Genomic DNA, 26,984 nt, shown 5'->3' on the forward strand with positions numbered 1-26,984 from the left:
AAACCCTAAACCGTTACGAGGAGGGAACGGGCAACTAATCGCCCTGTTCAAATTGGAATTGACTCTTTATTGGCAAGAAACACGATCCACACGGACTTGGCGGGCTGTCAGGCCTAATGAGCACAGCAGCTCATTCCCTGTAGGTCTTGCCCCATGGATCAGTTGCCAAGGCTGAAAATCCCCGCTCCCCACAGCTGTCTTAACGCCCCTCCTCTCCAGGATTTCCCCCATGCAATCGGAGATGGCGCCAGCCGGAAGCCAACCTAACCTCCGCCCTTTTCATGCCGCTTCAGGTTCTGGGAGACCAGGGAGCTCGTTGCAGCAGGAGGGGAGACCCCCTTGCCTCTTCCCCAGCCGGACGCGTCTCTGCCTTTTGGCTTCCCTCCTCCGCTCCTGCCTCCGAGTCTGGACTGCTCTCTGCCACACACTCTCCCCGCTCACTAAGCCCTGTCGCCTCTTCGGTTTCCAACACCTCCTCCTCCCAGTCTTCTCCCCCTGACCACTCGCTGTCATCCCACCACCAATCCCCAGGCTCTGAGCCTTCTTCCCTTGACGGTCCCCTAGGCTGCTCCCCCCCCCCACACCATTCCTCCTGGTTCCTCCTGGTTCTGGGAGACAAGGGGAGCAGGCAGGAGGGGGAGACACCCTGGCTTCTTCAGCAGCCTGGCCCCACTGAAAGGAGCTTCCCCTCCTTTCCAGCCTCTGCTTCCGCCTCTGAGTCTGGACTGCTCTCTGGCACTGATTCTCCCCGCTCACTAAGCCCTGTTCCCTCTTCCGCCTCCAACACCTCCTCTTCCAGCCTTCTCCATCTGACCGCTCGTCGCCGCCCCACCACCCATCCCCGGGCTCTCAGCCTTCTTCCGTGGGGGGGTCCCCTAGGCTGCTTCCCCCCCTGAACCCAACCGGCACCCCGAATCAGAAAAACAACCACCACCAACGACCACAGGCAGGAGATGCCACAGGCTTTATTACGGCAACAATTATGCATGCAGTTGTGTCGCTCCCTCTTCCCACAACGGTCCAGGGACCCCCCAATTCTGGCTGCAGGATACAGAGCGTCCAAGCGCCACCCACAACGTCTGTCAGAAAGACAACCGCACCGTTCACTCGTCCTGTCCCTGAGTGAGCGTTCAGGCTCGACGCGGCCGTTTTTAAACATGCTATATTTTTGTTGCCACCAACACAACATGGGGAGGAGAGCTTCTGGGCTCAGGATCAGATGTCGAGGGGGCGTGCAGGATGAGACAGAGAGGGCATGCATGTATGCGTGTATCGCCACCCTGGGACCTGGAGGGTACAATGTGGGAGGTCAACAGCAGGGGGCGCCAGAGCCAACGGGAGGAAGGGCTGATGAATTCTACTTCCCACTGCGATCGAAATGATTCAACCGCCCCATTCCAAATCAGGTTTATTATCAAAAGTTTTAATGGGACGCGGGTGGCGCTGTGGGCTAAACCGCAGAGCCTAGGGCTTGCCGATCGGAAGGTTGGCGGTTCGAATCCCCACAACGACGGGGTGAGCTCCCATTGCTCGGTCCCTGCTCCTGCCAACCTAGCAATTCGAAAGCACGTCAAAGTGCAAGTAGATAAATAGGTACTGCTCCGGTGGGAAGGTAAATGGCGTTTCCGTGCACTGCTCTGGTTCGCCAGAAGCGGCTTAGTCCTGCTGGCCACATGACCCAGAAGCTGTACGCCGGCTCCCTCGGCCAGTAAAGCGAGATGAGCACCGCAACCCCAGTGTCAGCCGCGACTGGACCTAATGGTCAGGGGTCCCTTTAACTTTTACCCACCTACATTAAGGTTGACGTCCCCGTTTCCCTGATTTACAGCTTAGTCCTTTGACAAAATCCATCTCATAGAATCATAGAGTTGGAAGAGACCACAAGGGCCATCGAGTCCAACCCGCTGCCAAGCAGGAAACACCATCAGAGCACTCCTGACATATGGTTGTCAAGCCTCTGCTTAAAGACTTCCAAAGAAGGAGACTCCACCACACTGCTGGGCAGCAAATTCCACTGTCAAACAGCTCTTACTGTCAGGAAGTTCTTCCTAATGTTTAGGTGGAATCTTCTTTCTTGTAGTTTGGATCCATTGCTGTTTAGTAGGAGGTTGAAACGCGTACCTGAATTCATTGGAAAAAATCTGGTCACCTTAGCCTACATGCTAGCCGGGATTAACATCGCCGGAGGAGGCGAAAACATGCCCGGCTCCTTTGACCGGTCACAAACTTGGGAGACACGGGAGACGTTTAGCCCAACCCCTGGAAATAACGAAAACGCAGCTCATGCTAGGTTAGGGGTCACCGGTTTGGGGTTGGAGACCCGGCCCTGCGAAGGGCACAGAACTGTTGGCACGGGCGGCGGGAAATTGAGAGCGCTTTCGCCGCCCTGTTTATAGCACGGAGCGGCGCACATCGGTGCTGAGATGCTGCGGAGACGCGGGCGCCGGCTGGCTTCGCTGTGACCACGGAGGGGCTGTGCCACTTTCCCCTCCTGCCGTCGCAGACCCCCTGTCCTACTGGAGAACAGATTCCTGGGTGAATTTCCTCCTCAGGGAAGGGTTGAGCACCGGGTACAGCGAGACGATAGAGGGCCGAGTTTTGAAGCTGGGGTAGATCCTTCGCAGCACCGCCCGTCGGAAGAGGATGTAGACCCACGGGTCCAGGATCTGGTTCCAGGTTGCTACTCGAAGGTAGATGAGGAGCTGGATTTCGGTGTCCCGGGGGATCTGGCTGAGGGGCAAATCGCCTCGGGGAGCCCCGAGGGCCGTCTGTGCGATGAGGATCTGCGGGGCAGGGAAAGAGAATATGATGAAAACGATGCATAGATGGTATATTAAAGGTAAAAGGACCCCTGACCATTAGGGTCATGGGCCACAAGCACAAAGGTTTTCATTGATGTGCAAAACTGCAGTTCATGCCAACGACTCCCACAAGCTACCGTATTTTTCGCTCTATAAGACGCACCAGACCACAAGGCGCACCTAGTTTTTGGAGGAGGAAAACAAGAAGAAAAATATTCTGAATCCCAGAAGCCAGAACAGCAAGAGGGATCGCTGTGCAGCGAAAGCCGCAATCCCTCTTGCTGTTCTGGCTTCTGGGATAGCTGCGCAGCCTGCATTCGCTCCGTAAGAGGCACACACATTTCCCCTTACTTTTTAGGAGGGAAAAATGAGTCTTATAGAGCAAAAATTACGGTATCTATCTATCTATCTATCATCTATCTATCTATCTATCATCTATCTATCTATCATCTATCTATCTGTCTGTCTGTCTATCCATCTATCTATCTATATCTATCCATCCATCTGTCTGTCTGTCTGTCTGTCTATCCATCTATCTATCTACAGTATCTATCTATCTATCTATCTATCTATCTATCTATCTATCTATCTATCTATCTATCTATCATCTATCTATCTATCATCTATCTATCTATCTATCTATCTATCTATCTATCTATCATCTATCAATCTATCTATCATCTATCTATCAATCTATCAATTATCTATCTATCTATCTATCTATCATCCATCTATATCTATCTATCTATCTATCTATCTATCTATCTATCTATCTATCTATCTATCATCCATCTATATCATCTATCTATCTATCTATCTATCTATCTATCTATCTATCTATCTATCATCTATCATCTATCTATCTATGTTCCCTTTCTGTGGCTTATCCACTCACTCACCAGCAGGGGGAGCCAGCAGACGCTGGCGATGACCATGATGCCTAGCAGTTGCACCATCATCTCCACCTCGCTGTCTCGCCGCCGCTGGACAGACTCGGAGTCGTGGTAGACGCGGCAGAGGGTGACCACGCTGACCGTGTTGAGCAGGAAGGAGAGGCCAACACAGAAGAGGCCGAGAAGAGCGAAGATCAGGCAGAAGACCACGTTCCTGGGGTCGTGGAGCAGCGTCAGGAAGCACCAAGAGTTGGGGTACTGCAGGGTGTAGTCGCCCAGGCCGAAGACGGGCAGAAGGCCCAGGATGAAGCCCCCGGCCCACACCAGCCCCACCAACGTCCATGCCCGCCGTTTGGTCATCTTGGTGGAGCGCGAGAAGGGCCGGTTGATGCCCAGGAAACGTTCTCCGGCCATGGTGGCGCCGAGGAGCAAGGGGCACAGTCCGAAGAAGACCATGACCAGGCCCATGAAGTTGCAGAGGTGGCAACCGGGATCCACCAGCCTCCAGTCAAAGCGAGTGAAGTGGTACGGGACCACGATGGAGAACGTCAACAGGAGGCCCATGAAGTCAGTGGCCACCAGACCACAGAGGAAGACCAGGAAAGACGACCGTGAGCGGCTGTGCATCTTCCGGGAGGAGTTGACCAACACACAGAAGGCGAAGAGGTTGGAGGAGAGTCCGATGAGGCCAAAGACGGTGGAAAACCACGGCGAGGCGGCCGCGTCGCCGCGGTACGCCTCTGTGCCATTGGCGCTCCGGAAGCAGGAGCCGAGGGTGCGATTCTCGGTGGAGTTTGCCATCGCCCCGGCGCTCAGCGTGGTCCTGGGGAAGGAGACTCGTTGAGAGGTCCTCCTGGGTGCGAGGTGGCGGCGGTGGCCGGTGGTCTCGCAGCGCCCATCGCGCGGCGCGGTGGGGTCAGTCTCGGTCGTTGGGTGGCGGCTCTGAGCAGAGAGGGGGGGGAAAGAGACAGGTCTCATCTGGACAACCTGTTTATCAATCAGTCAATCAATCAATCAATCAATCAACCCATCGGTCAATCTTTACAGTGGTACCTCAGGTTAAGTAGTTAATTCGTTCCGGACTCTGTTCTTAACCTGAAACTGTTCTTAACCTGAAGCACCACTTTAGCTAATGGGGCTTCCTGCTGCCGCCGCGCCACGGGAGCACGATTTCTGTTCTTATCCTGAAGCAAAGTTCCTAACCTGAAACACTATTTCTGGGTTAACAGAGTCTGTAGCCTGAAGCATATGTAACCCGAGGTACCACTGTATTACGGTCCAGAGACCCAACAAATCGTCACAAAGCAACGCACAATTCGGACCGTTCAGGATTACCAACGGAAGAAGAACGGCAAACGAAATTAGTGGACTGTGCAGAACTCGATAAATGAACAGAAAGGATTCGGAACCTGCGGGATCAGAGATTCTTAGAGGACTGGAGTGCAGTGGTACCTCGGGTTAAGTACTTAATTTGTTCTGGAGGTCCGTTCTTAACCTGAAACTGTTCTTAACCTGAAGCATCGCTTTAGCCAATGGGGCCTCCTGCTGCCGCTGTGCTGCCGGAGCACGATTTCTGTTCTCATCCTGAAGCAAAGTTCTTAACCTCAAGCACTATTTCTGGGTTAGCAGAGTGTGTAAGCTGAAGCGTATGTAACCTGAAGCGTATGTAACCCGAGGTACCATTTGAAAAGCAATTGTAATAAACAGATTATGCTAGCAGGACTGCAAGAAGTTCTGTAAGGAGGACTTTGTGAAATAAGGCTTTGAAAAGAATGATTAGTTAAGGACAACTAAAAGTAACAGAGAAATTAAGAAATGCAGAGAAAGTGATAAAGAACGGAGAATCTTCAGAGGTTGTTGACAGAATTCTAAAATATTGTATAAGATAAGAAGTTATGTTAAATGATTGTTGGAACTTGTATGTGTGTGTATATATATGTGATGTATGGAAGTGAGAGCTGGGCCATAAAGAAGGCTGATTGCCGAAGAATGGATGCTTTTGAATTCTGGTGCTGGAGGAGACTCTTGAGAGTCCCATGGACTGCAAGAAGATCCAACCTCTCCATTCGGAAGGAAATCAGCCCTGAGTGCTCCATGGAAGGACAGATCCTGAAGCTGAGGCTCCAAGACTTTGGCCACCTCATGAGAAGAGAAGACTCCCTGGAAAAGACCCTGATGTTGGGAAAGATGGAGGGCGCAAGGAGAAGGGGACAACAGGACGAGATGGTGGGACACTGTTCTCGAAGCTACCAGCATGAGTTTGACCAAACTGCGGGAGGCAGTGGAAGACAGGAGTGCCTGGCGTGCTCTGGTCCAGGGGGTCACGAAGAGGCGGACACCACTAAACGACTAAATAACAACAACAATATATATATATATAACCTTCAAGGAAGGAGAACGCTCCACCTTCTGAAGGACTCAGTCCCGCTGTCAAAGAGCTCTTGCTGCCCCGAAAGCATCTCCCGATGTCTAGTCAGCGAGAATTGGGACCCCAGCCAGACTGCCATTGGCTTCTGCTCAGCAACTTGAGCTAAACCATTTGTGGAAAGTTAGGATAATCCCCTGTTCTCTGCATTGTTTAAAAGAACTTGTATCCAGCTTTTCGACAGTCCGATGGCCCCTAAATTATATGAAGACATCGGTGATGGACGAGTTTGTTCCCAGATCCTCCCTCCATCCCTCCCCAAACATCCCTCCTTCAACCATTCCTCATCAGGCTCAGTTTCCAGACCCTTGATCATCTCAGTCTCCCTCCTCTGCCCACCTTCCAGCTTGTCAACCTCCTTCTTAAATTGAGGCACCCAGAACTGGACACAGGATTCCAGGCGTGGTCTGACTGAGGCAGAATAGAGCGGGACTATGACTTAAATCAGGGACGCGGTTGGCACTGTGGGTTAAACCACAGAGCCTAGGACTTGCCGATCAGAAGGTCGGCGGTTCGAATCCCCGCAACGACGGGGTGAGCTCCCATTGCTCGGTCCCTGCTCCTGCCCACCTAGCAGTTCGAAAGCACATCAAAGTGCAAGTAGATAAATAGGTACCACTCCGGCGGGAAGGTAAACGGCATTTCCATGCGCTGCTCTGGTTCGCCAGAAGCGGCTTAGTCCTGCTGGCCACATGACCTGGAAGCTGCACGCCGGCTCCCTCGGCCAGTAAAGCGAGATGAGCGCCGCAACCCCAGAGTCGTCCGCGACTGGACCTAACGGTCAGGGTCCCTTTACTTTTTCGACTTAAATCTGGACACTAGACTTCTGTTGACGCAGCCTAGAATTGCATTCGGCTTTTTCCCGCCGCTGCATCGCACTCATTATGCGCTTCTGCCCACGGCTTAGGATCGGAGCGCTTACGAGATCGGAGCATTTGCTTCCTCCGATTCCGGGAATCTCTCCGAGGGGTCAGGATCGGCCCTCGGCATGTGTGAGATTGCCCTGCAGACATTTGACCCCGGGGATCAGACCAACATCGCAACTGCTTTGCCTCGGACCGTAAATCAAGGCTGTAATATAGTAGGAATTCCGATGGCTTCCAGGAACTGATGCAAGATGAGGAGAAGCCAGCCAAGGATTTGGGGCCGAGGGGCAACCAGCTGGGACGGCCCGCCCTTAGAAGCACAAATTTATTTAAGGAGGGAGCGTCCCGCTGGGAGCAGGGGGTCAGAAAACAGAAGCTGCGCAGCCCCATCTCATAGCTTGCCACTGACGCCATCCATGCCACCCACTTGAATCCCAGAGAATCTAGGGACTGTACTTTCATGGCGCTACAACTCCTAGCACAAACTACAACTCCCATGATTTTATTTTTTTTGGGAAGGCAGGTGCTTTTTCAGTAGGTGAAGAAAGACGGAACGGAAAGACCGCCGGAAAAGGAACCTATCGACGTCAGAAGCTGCCGTGTACAGTCTGAGCATAGAGTTCAGTTTTGTCTACTGTTACAGGAATTCTAAGGTCTTATATACCGTGTTTTTTGCTCTATAAGACGCACCAGACCACAAGACGCACCTAGTTTTTGGAGGAGGAAAACAAGAAAAAAATAATAATTCTGAATCTCAGAAGCCAGAACAGCAAGAGGGATCGCAGTGCAGCGAAAGCAGGAATCCCTCTTGCTGTTCCGGCTTCTGGGATAGCTGCGCAGCCTGCATTCGCCCCGTAAGACGCACACACATTTCCCCTTACTTTTTAGGAGGGGAAAAGTGAGTCTTATAGAGCAAAACATACGGTATATAGAAAATAAATGTTCATAAATGTACAAGGAAACACGTAAATAAGAAGTGCTGTTTTGGGGGCACAGGAGGCGGGCAGGTGTGGGGGACTCCCTGGTCCTGAATGGGGTAACTTTGCCCCTGAAGGACCAGGTGAGCAGTCTTGGAGTCATTCTGGACTCACAGCTGTCCATGGAGGCGCAGGTCAGTTCTGTGTCCAGGGCAGCTCCATCTGGTACGCAGGATGAGACCCTCCCTGCCCACAGACTGTCTGGCCAGAGTGGTGCATGCTCTGGTTATCTCCCGCTTGGATTACTGCCATGTGCTCTATGTGGGGCTGCCTTTGAAGGTGACCCAGAAACTACAACTAATCCAGAATGTGGCAGCTAGACTGAGGACTGGGAGCAGCCGCCGAGACCACATAACACCGGTCCTGAAAGACCTACATTGGCTCCCAGGACGTTTCCAAGCACAATTCAAAGGGTTGGTGCTGACCTTGAAAGCCCTAAACGGCCCAGTATCCCTGAAGGAGTGTCTCCACCCCCATCGCTCAGCCCGGACACCGGGGTCCATCTCCCGAGGGTCTTCTGGTGGTTCCCTCGCTGAGAGAAGCCAAGTTACAGGGAACCAGGCAGAGGGCCTTCTTGGTGGTGGCGCCCGCCCTGTGGAACACCCTCCCGTCAGATGTCAAAGAGATAAACAACTACCAAAATTTTAGAAGACATCTAAAGGCAGCCCTGTTTTGCTGGAAGCCGCCCAGAGTGGCTGGGGGGACCTGGGATGGAAAGGAAGGAAGGAAGGAATGAGAGAGAGAGAGAGAGAGAGAGAGAGAGAGAGAGAGATGGGCATTGAGGAGGGAAGGAAGGAAGGAAGGAAGGAAGGAAGGAGAGAGAGAGAGAGAGAGAGAGAGAGAGATGGGCATTGAGGAGGGAAGGAAGGAAGGAAGGAAGGAAGGAAGGAAGGAAGGAAGGAAGGGAGGGAAAGGAAAGGAAAGGAAAGGAAAGGAAAGGAAAGGAAAGGAAAGGAAAGAAAGCACATCTGCAAACTGAAATTCCGAAATCATTTTGAAATGACTCAAAGCCCTTCCTACCTTCTTCCTTGCAAGGGAGCACTTGGCCTGGAAAGCTAGAAAAGGAACGAGGCCGCGGGCCAAGAGAACGAGAGACGATCGCACAAGTCTCCAGAGGCTTAGACGACAGCTAATAAGTCACGGAGGGGGAGAAATCTGGCTCGAGGGGGAGAACCGGCGCACACCCCATCAATCCCCATCCCTGGCAGCGTTCCTGGGACGCCCCGGCCGAAAAGAGTCTGGAAAAGAGGGCCTTGCCCTTTTCGCTGGGGAAAATGTCACATCTGGTTGGCAGCTGGGGAAAGCGAGGAACGCCGGAAACCCCCACAGAGGTTTTTTAACGCCCATGGGGAAGGCTGGAAAGACCCAGGGCGGTCGGACAACCCCGTCCCTCTTTGCCGAGAACGCTGAGAGGCAGCGCGGTGCAGTGGTTATACTCTCGGGGCCATGACCTGGGGAGAGACCTGGGTTCGAATTCCGCCCCCCACTCAAGCTCGCTGGGTGAGCCGGTGCCTCTGCGTAGCTTGTCTCACAGCGGATTAAAATGGGGAGGAGAATAGTGCTTGCCGCCTCAAGCTGCTTAGAGAAAAGTCAGGAAACAGACGTAGAAAATAAATAAAATTGCAGCTCAGTTCGGGAAATTAAAGGGTGCCTCTTAGCACCTCTCAGCCCCCTGGGCATACTGCAACTCCCAGAATAATTTGGGGAACCCATGGCTGTTTCATATTGTCCTATTATTATTATTATTATTATTATTATTATTATTATTTACTTTTAACAATTATCATCACACATAAATCAAAATCATGAGCTCTTAAGATACCCCATAAGGGAAAAGGAGCAGGTTTCATATTGTCCAATTATTATTATTATTATTATTATTATTACTATTATTACTATTATTAACTTTTAACAATTATCATCACACATAAATCATAATCATGAGCTCTTAAGATACCCCATAAGGGAAAAGGAGCAGGTTTCATATTGTCCAATTATTATTATTATTATTATTATTATTACTATTATTAACTTTTAACAATTATCATCACACATAAATCATAATCATGAGCTCTTAAGATACCCCATAAGGGAAAAGGAGCAGGTTTTTTTTTTTCTTATAACAAGCGCATGCAAAGATGTCCTCTATTTCCCAAATAACTCGTCAGAAAGATCTGCCTGGTCCAGCCTCACGTTTCTCACATTGCACAACCAGATATTACATCCGGAGATTGCAGAAACTACAAGCGGAAGAGTTTTGGAGCCTGAGCTCGCTCGGTTTCCTCTTCCCTCCTCATTCCTCTTTCCTTTTGTGTTGTCTGCTTGGCCTCTGTTATTTTCTCCTACTGATAGGGAACACACTTAAGGACTCTAGACGGGCTCTGGAACACCTCATGAAGGAAAAGGAGCAGTTTTTTCTTATACCACCGGCACCGACGGACAGCAGCTGGAAGAGGTTTCAGACCCAAGGCTTACCTGGAGGTGGCAGGAATCGAACCCAGCACCTCCGAGCTGCAAAGCTGACGCTTTGCCACTGTACTGCTGCCCTCCCCCCTGTGCACTGCAGCGTCCTACTTAGAGTAGACCCATTCAGATGAATGGGCCTGGTTTCCTTCCGCCATCCCCCCGGAGAAAAGAGAGAATAAATTACTTTGCCCTGTTTCCTTCCAGATATCAGAAGGCAGGCATTGCATCTAAACATACCCAATTGCTCCACGCAGGAATCGATTTCTGCAGAGGATCGTGACCTGGGCAATTTATGACGGCGCCAATTCATCCCTCGCCCTTCCAAAAAGTTGCATTTGGAGTGTGTGGATATAGGATTGAAGCCCGGAAGAAACTGAGGAGGACTGAGGACACAACCTAAATTCCTGTCTTTGGGGCTTGTAGGAACACGCCTGGGGAAAGGTCTCCACCTCAACGGAAAAAGGACGCAGACATCCTCCGGCAGCCAGGAAAACTCAGAGGCTGGCCAGGTTGCCAACTTCCCAGGAAAGCCTGCTCCAGTGCCCTTTCTGTTGTTCTTGTTGTTGTTTAGTTGTGTCCGCCTCTTCGTGACCCCCTGGACCAGAGCACGCCAGGCCCTCCTGTCTTCCACTGCCTCTCGCAGTTTGGTCAGACTCATGTTCGTAGCTTCGAGAACACTATCCAACCATCTCGTCCTCCGTCGTCCCCTTCTCCTTGCGCCCTCCATCTTTCCCAACATCGGGGTCTTTTCCAGGGAGTCTTCTCTTCTCCTGAGGTGGCCAAAGTCTTGGAGCCTCAGCTTCAGGATCTGCCCTTCCAGTGAGCACTCAGGGCTGATTTCCTTCCGAATGGAGAGGTTGGATCTTCTTGCAGTCCATGGGACTCTCAAGAGTCTCCTCCAGCACCACAATGGGCCCTTTTGACGGCTCTCAAAACCCCAACTTGAGATGCAAAACCACCCACACCCTGTGGTTTCGTCTCCTAAAATGGGACCCTGTTTTCCAAGGATAGTCCAGGATTTACAGAAGCCGTTCCGGTTTCCAATTTGATCCCGGAATGTCCCGCTTTTCCTTGGGACCTCCCTATTTTCAGGGGAGAAACGTTGGAGGGGATGGAATAGGACGTCCCTATTTTCAAGGGAGAAACGTTGGAGGGGATGGAATAGGACGTCCCTATTTTCAGGGGAGAAACGTTGGAGGGGATGGAATAGGACGTCCCTATTTTCAAGGGAGAAACGTTGGAGGGGATGGAATAGGACGTCCCTATTTTCAGGGGAGAAACGTTGGAGGGGATGGAATAGGACGTCCCTATTTTCAGGGGAGAAATGTTGGAGGGGATGGAATAGGACGCCCCTATTTTCAGGGGAGAAACGTTGGAGGGGATGGAATAGGACGTCCCTATTTTCAGGGGAGAAATGTTGGAGGGGATGGGGTCACTGAGCTAACAGCTACCGATCTTTCGGCAAATGAGTATTGCTGCCTTTAATGGGAATTGATGGCTGGTGCCTGCTAGCTGAAACCCTGTTAATTCCTGGGTTTCGCTTCAACTTCTTCGTTCATTGCTCCATTTTTGCCTTGCCGCTTCCCTCTCCCAACTCAATCATCTTGCTAGGAGGGCGGGGCGAATTTATCGATTTATCTCCGTCCCGACACCCCCAGGCGCACTCAAGCCGAAGGAATGTCCCCTTGGCCCTCTGCGAGTCCTCTGAAAGTCCCCAAGCAATGGGTTCTAAAACTGCTTCCAGCTTTCCTCCTTTCCCATCCACGACTGCCGGCCTCACCCTGCCATTAGCAGAAATTAAAAATAAACCCCTCAGCTCGGGAAGCCTCGGACGGGAGTCGCTGGAGGGAAGGAATTTGCTGTTTTGTTTTGCCTCGCAAATGCCAACATAGAGGAGCTGGCCTGGGAACGGACCTGAGAGGCAAAAAACAGGCTCCGAATTTCGCCCTTCCACCCTCCTCAGTGTCAATGGCCACTGCCTTCTTTTCTGCGCATCGTCTCCACGGCCTTACTATTACTCAATATTATTACTGGACTTAACCATCCAGAAGTCCTTTTCTTGTTGTTTAGTCGTTTCATCGTGCCCGCCTCTTCGTGACCCCCTGGACCAGAGCACGCCAGGCCCTCCTGTCTTCCACTGCCTCCCGCAGTTTGGTCAAACTCATGCTGGTAGCTTCGAGAACACTGTCCCACCATCTCGTCCTCCGTCATCCCCTTCTCCTTGTGCCCTCCATCTTTCCCAACATCAGGGTCTTTTCCAGGGAGTCTTCTCTTCTCATGAGGTGGCCAAAGTCTTGGAGCCTCAGCTTCAGGATCTGTCCTTCCAGTGAGCACTCAGGGCTGATTTCCTTCCGAATGGAGAGGTTTGATCTTCTTGCAGGCCATGGGACTCTCAAGAGTCTCCTCCAGCACCAGAATTCAAAAGCATCCATTCTCTGGCAATCAGCTTTCTTGATGGTCCAGCTCTCACTTCCGTACATCACTACTGGGAAAACCAGAGCTTTGACTATACGGATCTTTGTTGGCAAGGTGATGTCTCTGCTTTTTAGGATGCTGTCTGGGCTTGCCATCGCCTTTCTTCCAAGGAGCAGGCGTCTTTTAATTTCGTGGCTGCTGTCACCATCTGCAGTGATCATGGAACCCGAGAAAGTGAAATCTCTCACTGCCTCCATTTCTTCTCCTTCTGTTTGCCAGGAGGTGATGGGACCAGTGGCCATGATCTTAGTTTTTTTGATGTTGAGCTTCAGACCATATTTTGTGCTCTCCTCTTTCACCCTCATTAGGCTGCATGGAGGCTCCATGGCGCAGTACCGGCTGACGGCCTTTGGCAGACAAAAACCCCCACCCGTGGCATTTTATCTAAATCTCCTACCGACGCCCCGTAAGCCACCGGCCCATCTTGGCACATCGCAGATTCCAGAAACGGATTGTGCGCCGGGTGGAAGGGGATGACGGCTCCTCGCCCCTTTCCCAGTCCCTGGGAACAACTCAGGTCACGACCCCTGGGTCATTAGAAAAGAATGTCAGCAAGCTGCAATAGGATGATAGCGGGTCTCCGGTTATCAAGCCATACAAGGGAAAAGCTCTGGGAAGGAGAGATAACTCTGGCACACTGCAAAGCGTGGTGCCCACAGACGCTGCGCCAATTTTGGTCCTTCTTCCTGACCCACCCTGAGAGCAGCCTCAGGGCCCTTTGTGATTTGCACCCTCTCTGAATCTGCCCCCTTCCCTTCGCCCTCCTTCCTCAGTAAGTTAAAAAGGTAAAGGACGGTTAAGTCCAGTCAAAGGCGACTAGGGGGTTGCGGCGCTCATGTCGTTTTCGGGCGGAGGGAGCCGGCGTTTGTCCACAGACAATTTTCCGGGTTGCGTGGCCATCAGGACCAAACCGCTTCTGGCGCATGGTGGAAACCAGAGCGCACGGAAACGCTGTTTACCTTCCCGCCGCAGAGGTACCTATTTATTTCGGTACCCGAAATGTCCCGCTTTTGCTTAGAATGTCCCTATTTTCATTAGGAGAAAACAATGACAAACCTAGACAGCGTCTTAAAAAGCAGAGACATCACCTTGCCAACAAAGATCCGTAAAGTTAAAGCTATGGTTTCCCCAGTAGTGATGTATGGAAGTGAGAGCTGGACCATAAAGAAGGCTGATCAACGAATAATGGATGCTTTTGAATTCTAGTGCTGGAAGAGATTCTTGAGAGTCCCATGGACTGCAAGAAGATCAAACCTCTCCATTCGGAAGGAAATCAGCCCTGAGTGCTCACTGGAAGGACAGATCCTGAAGCTGAGGCTCCAAGACTTTGGCCACCTCATGAGAAGAGAAGACTCCCTGGAAAAGACCCTGATGTTGGGAAAGATGGAGGGCGCAAGGAGAAGGGGATGACAGAGGACGAGATGGTGGGACAGTGTTCTCAAAGCTACCAGCATGAGTCTGACCAAACTGTGGGAGGCAGTGGAAGACAGGAGGGCCTGGCGTGCTCTGGTCCAGGGGGTCACGAAGAATCGGGCACGACTAAACAACAATAACATTTTCATTGGAGAAATGTTGGAGGATACGGAGTTATGCAAACCCAAAGCCATGGAGATAAGTAACCTTTGGAAGACACCTGAAGGCAGCCCATAACAGTATAGGGAAGTTTTTAAAAAAATGTTTAATGTTTCATTATGTTTTTATATATGTAGGAAGCCGCCCAGAGTGTGTGGGGTATAAACGATAACATTATTATCATTACGATACAGTGGTACCTCGGTTTTTGAACATAACCCGTTCAGGAAGACCCTTCGACTTCCGAAACGTTCGGAAACCAAGGCGCAAAGGGCGGTCTGCAAAAACTGTGGGAAAATAACATTTCCGCACAGTGGAAAGATGTTTGACTTCTGTTTGAAAACAGAAGCATTTACTTCCGGGTTTTCGGCATTCGAAAACCGAAATGTTTGACTTCTGAGATGTTTGAAAACCGAGGTACCACTGTATTATTATAATTATTATTATTATTATTATTATTATTATTACTGAATAGGTAAAGGTAAAGGGACCCCTGACCATTAGGTCCAGTCGTGGCCGACTCTGGGGTTGCTGCGCTCATCTCGCTTTACTGGCCGAGGGAGCCGGCGTACAGCTTCCGGGTCATGTGGCCAGCAGGACTAAGCCGCTTCTGGTGAACCAGAGCAGCGCACGGAAACGCCGTTTACCTTCCCGCCGGAGAGGTACCTATTTATCTACTTGCACTTTGACGCGCTTTTGAACTGCTAGGTTGGCAGGAGCAGGGACCGAGCAACGGGAGCTCACCCCGTCATTGCAGGGATTCGAACAGTCGACCTTCTGATCGGCAAGTCCTAGGCTCTGTGGTTTAACCCACAACGCCACCCACGTCCCTATTACCGACTAGGACGCGCCTATTTTAATCGGATAAATGTTGGAAGTTACGCACTGGCGCAGTCCTGCAGGAATCTCCTTATCTCATGTTTTGCCACAAATTGCATCAAGTCTCTCCTTCCACGCCTGTTTTGGAGGGTGAGATAACTTTGCTGCATCTTAAAATCTGGGTGACTGACCCAAATCCCTCCCTGTAACTGGCACAGAGGGGCTTCATGTCTGAGCAATAAATATTGTCTCAGAGGAGAGCTAGGATTTCATCATGGCAATGTTCCTAACTTTTCGTTTTCTGTTTCATGCAATCTCCCAGGGTTGATGTCGCTTGCAAGATTTTTGGCGTTTCCCCTCTCTCTTTCGTAGCTGGCCGTGGCATGTTTTGAAAATATGACGGTGATTGATTCGGCAATCTGGGTTCACGGCGTTCCTTGTGGACGCGCGAGAAACTAGGGACAGATCCTGCCGTCCTTGCTCTGCACCCAGACCCTGGGAATGGACTGGTTTTGTGTGTGTTTTTAGCCCCTGGCTGAATCTGAATCTCCAGGCACCAAGCGTTTTCCAGAACTGTACGGCACCCTCTCAAGAACGCTCAGCCTGAGCTCTTGAAGACCGGGGGGGGGGGGGAGAGATTTATAGCTGCCAAGAAGAACCGAAATGTTTAGATCTAGGCTAAGTGACGGCTGAAAGGAGCGCCCAAATATTTGGAGACTCGAAAGCCGAGCTGACACACAAGAGAGATTCATTTCGGCGCAGTGGGGGGGGGGGATAGGGTTTCATATGGAAGGTGTTTTTGGTTTTTTTCCTGACCGAACATATTGCAGAGGGGAAAGGAAGGAAAGAGGAGGAGGGAGGAGGAAAAGCGCGTTTCGAATCCTGAAAGGGAACAGAGATCTGAGGATGCAGGGAATGAGAAGCTCAGATTCACTTGCTTGCTCTAAAATATAGACGCACTTTTACGCTCACGAGATTGAATGTCTTGCCCTCGGCTGGACTTGAGGGGCGATGCCAACAGATCCCCTGTGGAGACGGCAGTCCCGAATTGGTGGCACATGCCCTTCTGGCTTGCCCTCTTGATAAAGACTTGAGGAATGAGATTATCACCCCTCCTTTATCGTCCATCTCAGGTCACCCAGCCACTGGCCCAGGGTCCTTTCCCTTGGCAGACCAAGATGAGAGAGAGAGAGAGATGGAGGAGAGAGAGAGAGAAAGAGAGAGAGAGAGAGAGAGAGAGAGAGAGAGAGAGAGAAAGAAAGAAAGAGGGAGGGAGAGGGAGAGGGAGGTGAGAGAGAGAGGAAGGAAGGAAAAGAAACAGAGAGAAGGAAGGAAGGAAGGAAGGGAGAGAGAGAGAGAGAGAGAGAGAGAGAGAGAGAGAGAGAGGAAGGAAGGAAGGAAGGAAGGAAGGAAGGAAGGAAAAGAAACAGAGAGAAGGAAGGAAGGAAGGGAGAGAGAGAGAGAGAGAGAGGGAAGGAGGGAAGGAAGGAAGGAAGGAAGGAAGGAAGGAAGGAAGGAAGGAAGGAAGGAAGGAAGGAAAGAAGGAAGGAAGGAAGGAAAGAAGGAAGGAAGGAAGTGTCCTTTCTCTTGGCTGACCCAGATGAGCAGGTGACAGCAAAGGTGGAAAGGTTTATAGCTGGGGCAATCAGAATAAGCCCCACTATTCAAAACCCTAAAATATATTGTATATAATTGACTTTTTATTTCTATTCTTCGTATATCGTGTTGTTGTTATATTGCTATGGCCGACGGCTGATGCAAATAAAGATTCATTCGTTCATGCTTGTTCCTCGCGTTTATCCATTTGTTTCTTCGTCTCCTGAGTTTATTTATTATTGTTAAGAGAGCGGAAGTATTCCTGTTAGGAATACTGGACTCAGAGCTACCTAAATATCAGGAGAAACTGTTTTTCGATGCCGCCAGAACGATATACGCCCAGAAATGGAAAGAAGAGTCGTTTCCAACTGAAGAAGATTGGCAATTAAAACTAACGGAATATTCACAAACGAGAAGAAACTTCCCGGAAGAACAAGAAATCGAGACGGCGGACTTTTTAAATACTGAATGGGGGAAATTTCGGAACCGTTGTAAAAAAAAACAACACATACTGAAGGGAGTGAGATAAGTATCTTAGGCAAGTTAAACTTGTTAGGCAAGGATGGCCCCTAGTAAGAATGACCACGTAGCGTATATGAATAGAATGAACACGTATATGGAGAGAATAGGACACGTAGTAATTTACTAACTGAGCATGCGTAGGAATGTAAGGTTGCCTTTCTCCCCCCATGCTCCAAGAAGGTGGGGTGCATAGGTGGAAGCATATGATTGGGTGTAAAGGGGGGGCAGGAGGAGAACTGAGGGGGATAAAAGCTGAATGCTCCTTTGTTTCAATGCGCCAGTCTTGGGAAACTATTCCACTGGTGCCCTTCTGTGCAGATGAAAATAAAACCTTTCTCTCTGAAGAAACTGGTCCCTGGTGCCTTTGTCTCCTCCGAGGTAGGGAGTGCGTGCTAAATGGGCTCAGGCCCTGGATCCCCGTGGTAAATAAGGCTTCAGATCTGGGGGCTCGTCCGGGATTCAGCCCCTCCCTAATACCTGGAGGCCAGGCTTGACCGCGGTGAACAGCTCCAAGGCCGTTGGCGAATTCCACGCGCGCACTCCACCAGATTCGTGGAGGGAGTCCGCCAGACCGCTTTGCAGTGGAGACACTCGGTCGAGAGAGAGAAAGGACCGGCCGGAGAAGGAGAAGGAGAAGGAGAAGGAGAAGGAGAAGGAGAAGGAAGGGGGTCTAGACGGAAAAAGGTAAGCCCAAGGGAAAGGGGCACGAGACCTGATCAGTCTCACCTGGCCGTGGCAATAAAGTGCCGCCGGGAAGGGAGGTAATGGCTGAACGGGGAAAAGGAGGTGGTTGGGGACCGGGGAAAGGGAGGTTTTTGGGGAAATAAAGTGTGTGAAGTGTGTCAAAAGTAATCCAGTGAAAGGATGAATGTTTGAGTGACCACGGCTTAGTGCCCCATGGTCAAGCGTGTGCAGGATTGTGCAATTAAGTCACAGTCTGTAGCGGAAGTTGTTTGCCTGGACAGAATTGTTTTTTAGGAGCGGATTACTTTGTTGAGACATGAGGTCGGGAGCAGGAAAATGCACCTCCCAGGGGGAAAATAAATGCACCCCTCTGAAATGCTTCCTAAACAACTGGAAGGCGACCACCAAAAATGATGATTGGGGATTCAAATTAAAGAAAGAGAGACTCAGAACACTTTGTGAAGTGGACTGGCCGACACAAGGGACTGGGTGCCTTTTTGAGGAAACTTTTGATTTGCAATTAATCAATCCCCTCTGGAGAAATATTATCAATGTCCACCCAGACCAAATCCCCTACATTTTTATCTGGAAAGCCAATGTGGATCAAAATCCCTCATGGCTTTGGGAAAAATAAAATTGTGACTGCCCAAGTCAAACTGTGTTCAGTACAATTACAAATTTGAAAAAACAGCAGTCTTGCCAGTCCCAGAAGAACAGTCCCAGAAGAAGAGGAGGAAGGAATAATTAGCCCCCTCCACCCTATGCAGCAACTGCACCAGGGCTAAATGAGGTACCCCCTACCCAACCCCCAAAAGCAAAGAGACTGAGGAAGAAAAGACAGGAGAAAAGAGGAGAGGAAGTTGAGAAGGTGAAATTCAGAAGGAATCAGGTGAAGTGGGCAAGCAGTCCAAAAGAGTATTTCTGTATGTGAATTGGCAGAAAGAGAAGATTTTAAAGAGCAGCGTGAGATAGAGCCAGTAAGCAATCCAAAAGAGTGAGCTGGATGTGGCTTCTTGGTTCTAGAAGCAGCACAATGCAAGGATGTGAAGTGACAAGAAAGAAACAGAAGGGTAGGCTTTGAGAGCCGCATAGGACAGAACTGTTAAAAAGAGAGACAATTAAAAAACCAAGAGATTAAAAGCCCTAGGATTACAATACTGACCATTGAGGAAATCCGCAAGATAAATGCCTTCAGGGCAGCGGACAATACTGATGTTGCAATTGAGGCAGCTAAAACTCCACTTTGATGGCCCACCCCACCGAGTGTACGACCCCTGGAGTCATCTGATGTCCAGGACCACAGACCTCCAAGCACTTTAAATCAGAATCCTTCTTTCGAAGAGGACCCAGCCAAAATAATTAGGAGTTTGTCTTCAAGCAGCCAGCAGCCAAAAATGCAATCCCGGAGGGTGTCCACGGGAGGGGCAGAAGACGCCTAGGGAAGAAGCCAGTGCGCCATCTGCAGGCAAGAGGGTCACTGGGAAAATGGAATGCCCACAGGCCCCACGCGCGACACGCCCGACACCCCCACAGGCTGAGAACAGCCACAAGCCCAGCCCTGAACTCCAGAAAAATGAAGGCAGAGGGCAAGAACAGGGATCTGTGCAGGGATACCCCATGGCCTGAACCCCACCTCACCAGCCCTAAGAGAAGGGAAGAAAAAAACTTACTAGGAAAAAACCAGGCCCAACAAACGCAGGTTCCCAGAAGCTGCCTGGCCCTGGTCCAACAATGGTTGCTCTGCACACAGAATGAGGTTTCTGAAAATGATTTCCCTCCCCCTTTGTTCAAAGACTGTTGAACTAACTGTTTCTCATTCATGCAAGTAACAGGACATCAGCTTTTTTTTTCTCCTTGTACCAGGCGCTTGGAGGTAGCTTCAGAGCGTTATCTCTTGGCTGCTATCCCAAGAGGAAAATGCTGCATTCTTACCAACCAGCTACCTTGAATCCCACACTGTCTGGATTTATGATTCAGCCACAAAAATTCCAGAAGGCCAAGGGTTACCCACCCCCCCTTTGCCTCAAGCACTAACCTGAAGAAATGACTTTCTTAAAAAAAAAAAAAAAAGCAAGTAAATGCTTTCTGTGAAAGAATTTATTTTTAGGAGCTACTGAAGAAGTGCAGCATGCTCAGATTAAAACGCTTCTGCACCATAGGAATTGATACTTTGAGGAATTTGAAACTTTGCCAGAAGCAAGGAGCGCATTGTTTTTTTTTTTTCAGAGACTGGCAGTCTTTGGCAAATCAACTGGAATTTGCAACATGGCTTAGAGGCCACGAGAGCTCTGAAACTTAGAGCACACGAATGAGACTTTAAGAAAAAAAAAAAAATCTCAGCTGGCAAAACTAAACCCAAGGAACAGAACTGTTAACCGCTTGTGAAGTTTCCTGCCAAGCATCTAGGCCTATACCTTAGGTGCAAATGCTATCTGTCAATGTGCAGTCGTTCTGCCGTGTGTTTTCTTTTTCTCTTCTCTGGACAGGTATACCAGCCAGAGGCTGTCCTGTTTCTCTACAGCTGTTAAAGTCACCAGCATCTGTGACACCTGATCTGCATTGGCCCCTTCGACTCACCCCAGACACCCAGACATCGCTCCAGCATTGTTGGAAGAGACCCAAGACGCCCCGACGCCCACCAGCCCTGCTCACGTCACTCCAGAAGCTGACGTTTTGCACGGCTCAAGAATCCAGCATGGATTGAAAGAGGACATTTTTACATTTTCTTTCCTTTCCTTTAGCATAACTGAACTTTATTGAAGGTACCTGTGCCTGATTTGCTTTACGCCACCCCTGCAGAGGAGAGTGTCCAGTGGGTCTTCTCTTTCAGCGTAATTACACCCCAACCCACTCTCTAGCACTTACCTAAGCCCCTCCAGGCGCATACAATGGTTCAAATATGACTGTGGGTCCCCGTGCTGGTATTTCTGCTGTCTTTGTCCTTTCAAATGCCAATACCACTCACAGTGACCAGACAACTGCTGCAATCAGGGGGGGCCCACCACACATATAATAAGTGGATTCAGGTTGCTGAGATGGTTGCGTTCTCTGCAAATCGGACCAATTGTGCCGTTTGCACTCTGGCCCCTGTAGATGCTCTGGGAGGAATGCCACTCCTCCCTGTGCCTTGGAATGAATCTTTGTGTCAACAAATGACGCCAGTGATGCTCAGACTTATGTGGGCACTTCCCACTGTGATCGTACCTTCCCAGCCCCAACTAACATGCCTGAGTCCGAGACAGGAACTTTTTCTGGTTCCAAATTGGCTGCATGCCTGGCCCGCTTGCTGACAGGCACCACATCTGCCCATGGTCAGGACGTTTACTGGGTGTGTGGCAGAAAGGCCTATCATGCCCTCCCAAGAGGATGGTATGGGGTCTGTTTTCCAGCCTACTTGATACCCCCCATGTGGATTCCTGACCAGATATTCTCTGCAACCCCTAGAAGGAGGCGTTCAGCTGACCTGGCAACACTTGCAGGTGGCAGCTCCCAGAATTGAGGCCAAAATCCGTGGCCTCTGGAAAGGATACTGGCCCATTGTGCTCCAGCCTCCTGGAATCGGGGAGAGAGAAAATCTCTGAGGCAAAGGAGGCCAATCTATAACTTGAACCGCATAATCAGACTCCAGGCAGTGGTAGAGATTGTTGCTAACACAACAGCCACGGCCCTTAGGCTAATTGACACGCAATTGGATGAGACACGCAATGCATTTCTTTCATTTTGGCTAAACAAGGTGGTTTTTGTGCAGCCCTCAACCTAACTGGCGGAGCATGTTGTTTTAATATTTCAGATCATGGTGAAGCCATCCGTGATTTGGCTGCCAGCATAGAAAAGGTGGCACACGTTCCGGTACAAACTTGGGAAGGCTGGAATATGTCCTGGTTAGACAAATTCCTACCAAGTGGTTGGCTTTGAGGACTGTTTGCTGTGATGATGGGACCACTGCTAATTTTGCTTCTTCTTTGCTTCTGTATCCCCCGCTTAATGCAATGTTTGCAAAATATGATGCACAGGATGGTCTCCCGTATGATGGGACCTCGTGTGCTTGCTTTAATGCAAGAATACCGTCCCCTCCCATTGGACGAACCTAGGAGTTAGGTTGTCCCAAAAGAACAGGTGGGAATTGAAGGGAGTGAGATAAGTATCTTAGGCAAGTTAAACTTGTTAGGCAAGGATGGCCCCTAGTAAGAATGACCACGTAGCGTATATGAATAGAATGAACACGTATATGGAGAGAATAGGACACGTAGTAATTTACTAACTGAGCATGCGTAGGAATGTAAGGTTGCCTTTCTCCCCCCATGCTCCAAGAAGGTGGGGTGCATAGGTGGAAGCATATGATTGGGTGTAAAGGGGGGGCAGGAGGAGAACTGAGGGGGATAAAAGCTGAATGCTCCTTTGTTTCAATGCGCCAGTCTTGGGAAACTATTCCACTGGTGCCCTTCTGTGCAGATGAAAATAAAACCTTTCTCTCTGAAGAAACTGGTCCCTGGTGCCTTTGTCTCCTCCGAGGTAGGGAGTGCGTGCTAAATGGGCTCAGGCCCTGGATCCCCGTGGTAAATAAGGCTTCAGATCCTTAAACTGGACTGACATAAGACCGAGCAGTTAAGTGCTGTTTTGGGGGGACAGGGGGCGGGCAGGTGTGGGGGACTCCCTGGTCCTGAATGGGGTAACTGTGCCCCTGAAGGACCAGTTGCGCAGCCTGGGAGTCATTCTGGACTCACAGCTGTCCATGGAGGCGCAGGTCAGTTCTGTGTCCAGGGCAGCTCCATCTGGTACGCAGGATGAGACCCTCCCTGCCCACGGACTGTCTCACCAGAGTGTTGCATGCTCTAGTTATCTCCCGCCTGGACTACTGCAATGCGCTCTATGTGGGGCTACCTTTGAAGGTGACCCGGAAACCGCAATTAATCCAGAATGCAGCAGCTAGACTGGGGACTGGGAGTGGAGACCACATAACACCGGTCCTGAGAGACCTACATTGGCTCCCAGTACATTTCCGAGCACAATTCAAAGTCTTGGTGCTGACCTTGAAAGCCCTAAACAGCCTCGGTCCAGTATGCCTGAAGGAGCGTCTCCACCCCCATCGTTCTGCCCGGACACCTGGGTCCATCTCCCGAGGGCCTTCTGGCGGTTCATTCACTGCGAGAAGCCAAGTTACAGGGAAGCAGGCAGAGGGCCTTCTTGGTGGTGGCGCCCGCCCTGTGGAACGCCCTCCCACCAGATGTCAAAGCGATAAACAACTACCTGACATTCAGAAGACATCTGAAGGCAGCCCTGTTCAGGGAAGTTTTTAATGTTTGATATTTTAGTGTATTTTTGGTTTCTATGGAAGCCGCCCAGAGTGGCTGGGGAAACCCAGCCAGATGGGCGGGGTACAAATAATAAATTATTATTAAAATATTATTATTATTTGAAGGGAGTATAAAATAATAATAATAATATATATAAGGAGATTAAAATTAGGGGTGCAGAGATAAGTGTTAACAATATAGGTAACGGCAGAAAGGGGGAGCGGGAGAAGTCAATTTGATTTGATGAAATGTATCTCTCCTGCTTTTTTCTATTTAAAAAAAATAATGAAATTGGAATTGGAAAAAAACAAAAACAAGAGAGCCCTGTATAATTGTTCTTTGGCAAGGCTGGGGAATTTTTTTTTTAATTTTTTTTTTACAAGAATGCTTTATCAGAGACTGAAGGCAATATACAGCCATCGTGACTCGATAGCCTTATCGCTCGAGATTAGAAAGCAAATCCGAGACAATTGGATGGAGTCTTGACAGCTGTCAATTATTACTGCCCCTAATGGCAACGTTCCGGATTGACAACTCTCAGAGTAATACCAGAACTCATTGCCGAATTTCAAGGAAGCCCGATGTTGAAAGATTCAGGAGGGATAAAAGAAAAAGTAGAATTAAACCAGATCAGGAATAAATAATTCTTTTTTAAAAAAAGAAGAGGGGGAAAATTCGTAGCATGTTTGGAAAATGATTGCAAACCACTTTAGACGTTAGCAGGGTTAGAATAAACCGAGCAGTTAATGTATAACTGGAATCAGGAAAATGGGGGGAAAGGGATTAATTAGAATATGCAAAAAGGAAAACAAAACAGAGGGGGAAAGGGAAGAGAAAAATACCTAAAAAGAGCATTTGTATATCAAGTTTCTAGACCTCATGGCTGCAAGAGATTGAATGTATTAAATTCAATCATTTAAATTCTGCCATTTATATGACTGCTTTAAAGCCGAAAATGATAAATAATACATACAAATGTAAATTTTTAAGGATTCGTAAAGTGAGGAACGCACTCCTTCGGGAGGCAGCAACGGACAGGGAGCACACAGGGATCAAATTAAGGGGGGACACACATCAAATGCCCCCCCAAACAATCCAAAGGATGTATTTTGAATGACAGGAGAGTGCCTTCAGTTCTCCATTCTTTCATCTTACTCCGTCTTTGTCCAGCCTCTCCGCAAGAGCATTTGAGGCACCCAGGGCCTCTGATCGCGTGCAGAGTGCATCTCTCCCTTGCCCATAGCAACTTTCAGAGCCTAGGAAGGCAAAATGAGGGCTTCTGGGTGAGAACACATTGCCCTTCCTTCCTTCCTTCCTCTCTTCCTTTCATCCTTCCTTCCTTCCTTCCTTCCTTCTTTCCTTCCTTTTCTTCCTTCCCCTCCCCTTCCCTCTTCAAAACCCATCTCTCTCTCTCTCTCTCTCTCTCTCTCTCTCTCTCTCTCTCTCATTCCTTCTTTCTTTCTTTCTTTCTTTTCTTCCTTCCCTCCCCCATCCCATTCCTCTTCAAACCCCCTGCCCTCTCTCTCTCTTTCCTTTCTTTCCTTCCTTCCTTCCTTCCTTCCTTCCATCCATACCCATCTCTCTTTCTTTCTTTCTTTCTTTCTTTCTTTCTTTCTTTCTGTCTGTCTGTCTGTCTGTCTTTCCTTCCCTCCCCAGCCCCTTCCCTCTTAAATACCCTTCATTCTCTCTCTCTCTCTCTCCTTCCTTCCTTCTTCTCTCTTTTCTTTTCTTTCTTTCTTTTCTTCCCCCCCTCCCCACCTCCCCTTCCCCCTTCCACTGCCCACATCCCTCTCCCCTCCAGTCCCTTCTCCCCATCCCTCCCTCTTCCCTTATCTCTCCCGGAGCCTCGCTTCCCCTTTTGCGCCTTGAAATAAAACCGCTCCCCCCCCCCCCCCCGGCTTGAGGATGTGCTCCAACAAGCCTTTGCTAAAAAAACAACAACCAACCATCAGGCTTGCAAAAGACTCACCACCAGCAGCATAAAAACCAGTATAAAAACCATCACCCTTAAAACAAGGATTTGGGCTACATACCCTTTTCCAGTCTAAGTTCCCAGAAGTTGAGCGCTAATTCTTGGGAGGCAGCGACGAGTCTGGTCCCTTTGCCCCACTTCGTCTGTCTGATGCATCTGAGAAAAAGCGCTTCTTTTTTTTTGGAGAAAAGGGAGGGACCAAGAGAGGAGGCTGGGCGGCTCATCCCTTTTCAGGGAAAAGATTGCACAGACAGAGAGAGAGATAAAGGAGGAGACTTGGAGGAGTTTCCCCCCCCCCCGGAGGGAAAACGGGAGAACTTCTTTTGGCTTTTTGGGAAGAGGCTTTTGGGAGGTATGTCAAGTTTCTAGACCTCATGGCAGCTTTTTATTTTCTATTAATCTATTTTCTATTAATTCATTCTATTAATCCCTGCATGTCAAGTTTCTAGACCTCATGGCTGCAAGAGAAAATGCCTAAAAGCATTCATATTTCAAGTTTCTAGACCTCATGGTTGCAAGAGAAAATGCCCAAATATCAAGTTTCTAGACCTCATGATTGCAAGAAAAAATGCCTAAAAGCATTCGTATATCAAGTTTCTAGACCTCATGGTTGCAAGGACTTATAAAGTTTGACTCTCTTTTCGGGAGGAAGGGAAATGATTCGCAGACTGACCGGCTTCCTGCAATTCCAGAACTCGAACTCACAGCTTCGCAGAGAATTGGCCTTGCCAGCGGTGGTTTATTTGGGATCTCCAAAGATGGGCAATACAAGTTGTTTTTTCGGCTTTCTGCGGGGATTAACAAGCCCTCTCAGATGACCTGTTTATTGAGAATTCCTCGTGATTTGTTTGCAAGAGGATTAGAGGACAGCCAAGGAGCAGCGAACGTTGTTTTGCAGGGATCTGGGATGATGTTTTGGCGCAGCAAGTGTGATCCGACACATCGCCTGTCCCTCCAAACACTAAAAATTATTTGATTCTATTCAGCGACGTTTCTGACCGTTTCGTTCCTTCGCTTTGCCCAGGAAACAGCTCGCCCGGGCGATGATAATGAAAAGAAACCCCAAAATGCCCATCAAAATGACCGCATAATTGGCAAAACCGTGTTTTCAGCTGAGAATTAATTGTCAATTAAGCGAGGCCTGCGGGCAGGAGAATTTTATAGAGGGGTGGGGAAGAAACGATTTGCCGAATGATGGGAACCACAACGATATGCTTTTAGGCGTTTTCTCTTGCAGCCATGAGGTCTAGAAACTTGATATATGAATGCTTTTAGGCATTTTCTCTTACAACCATGAGGTCTAGAAACTTGATATATGAATGCTTTTAGGCATTTTCTCTTGCAACCATGAGGTCTGGAAACTTGATATGCGAATGCTTTGGGGCATTTTCTCTTGCAGCCATGAGATCTAGAAACTTGATATACAAATGCTCTTAGGCATTTTCTCTTGCAGCCATGAGGTCTAGAAACTTGATATACAAATACTTTTAGGCATTTTCTCTTGCAGCCATGAGGTCTAGAAACTTGATATGCGAATACTTTTAAGCATTTTCCCTTGCAACCATGAGGTCTGGAGAATTGATATTTAGGCATTTTCTCTTACAACCATGAGGTCTAGAAAC

General features: G+C 49.4%; 1 protein-coding gene across 1 annotated transcript; it reads right to left on the minus strand.

Annotated features, from left to right (window-relative positions):
• Positions 1 to 945: 945 nt before the first annotated feature.
• On the minus strand, positions 946 to 25,586 carry TBXA2R (thromboxane A2 receptor; the record flags this gene model as incomplete). The annotated part of the gene is given in 6 exon segments (XM_083421724.1): positions 946 to 1,851; positions 2,095 to 2,783; positions 3,701 to 4,636; positions 25,424 to 25,456; positions 25,460 to 25,568; positions 25,570 to 25,586. Coding segments are annotated over 5 exon segments (1,365 nt in total). The 3' UTR covers positions 946 to 1,851; positions 2,095 to 2,513.
• Positions 25,587 to 26,984: the final 1,398 nt, after the last annotated feature.

The sequence above is a fragment of the Podarcis tiliguerta genome (assembly GCF_965153285.1).
Source record: "Podarcis tiliguerta genome assembly, chromosome: 18".
NCBI classification, from domain to species: Eukaryota; Metazoa; Chordata; class Lepidosauria; order Squamata; family Lacertidae; genus Podarcis; species Podarcis tiliguerta.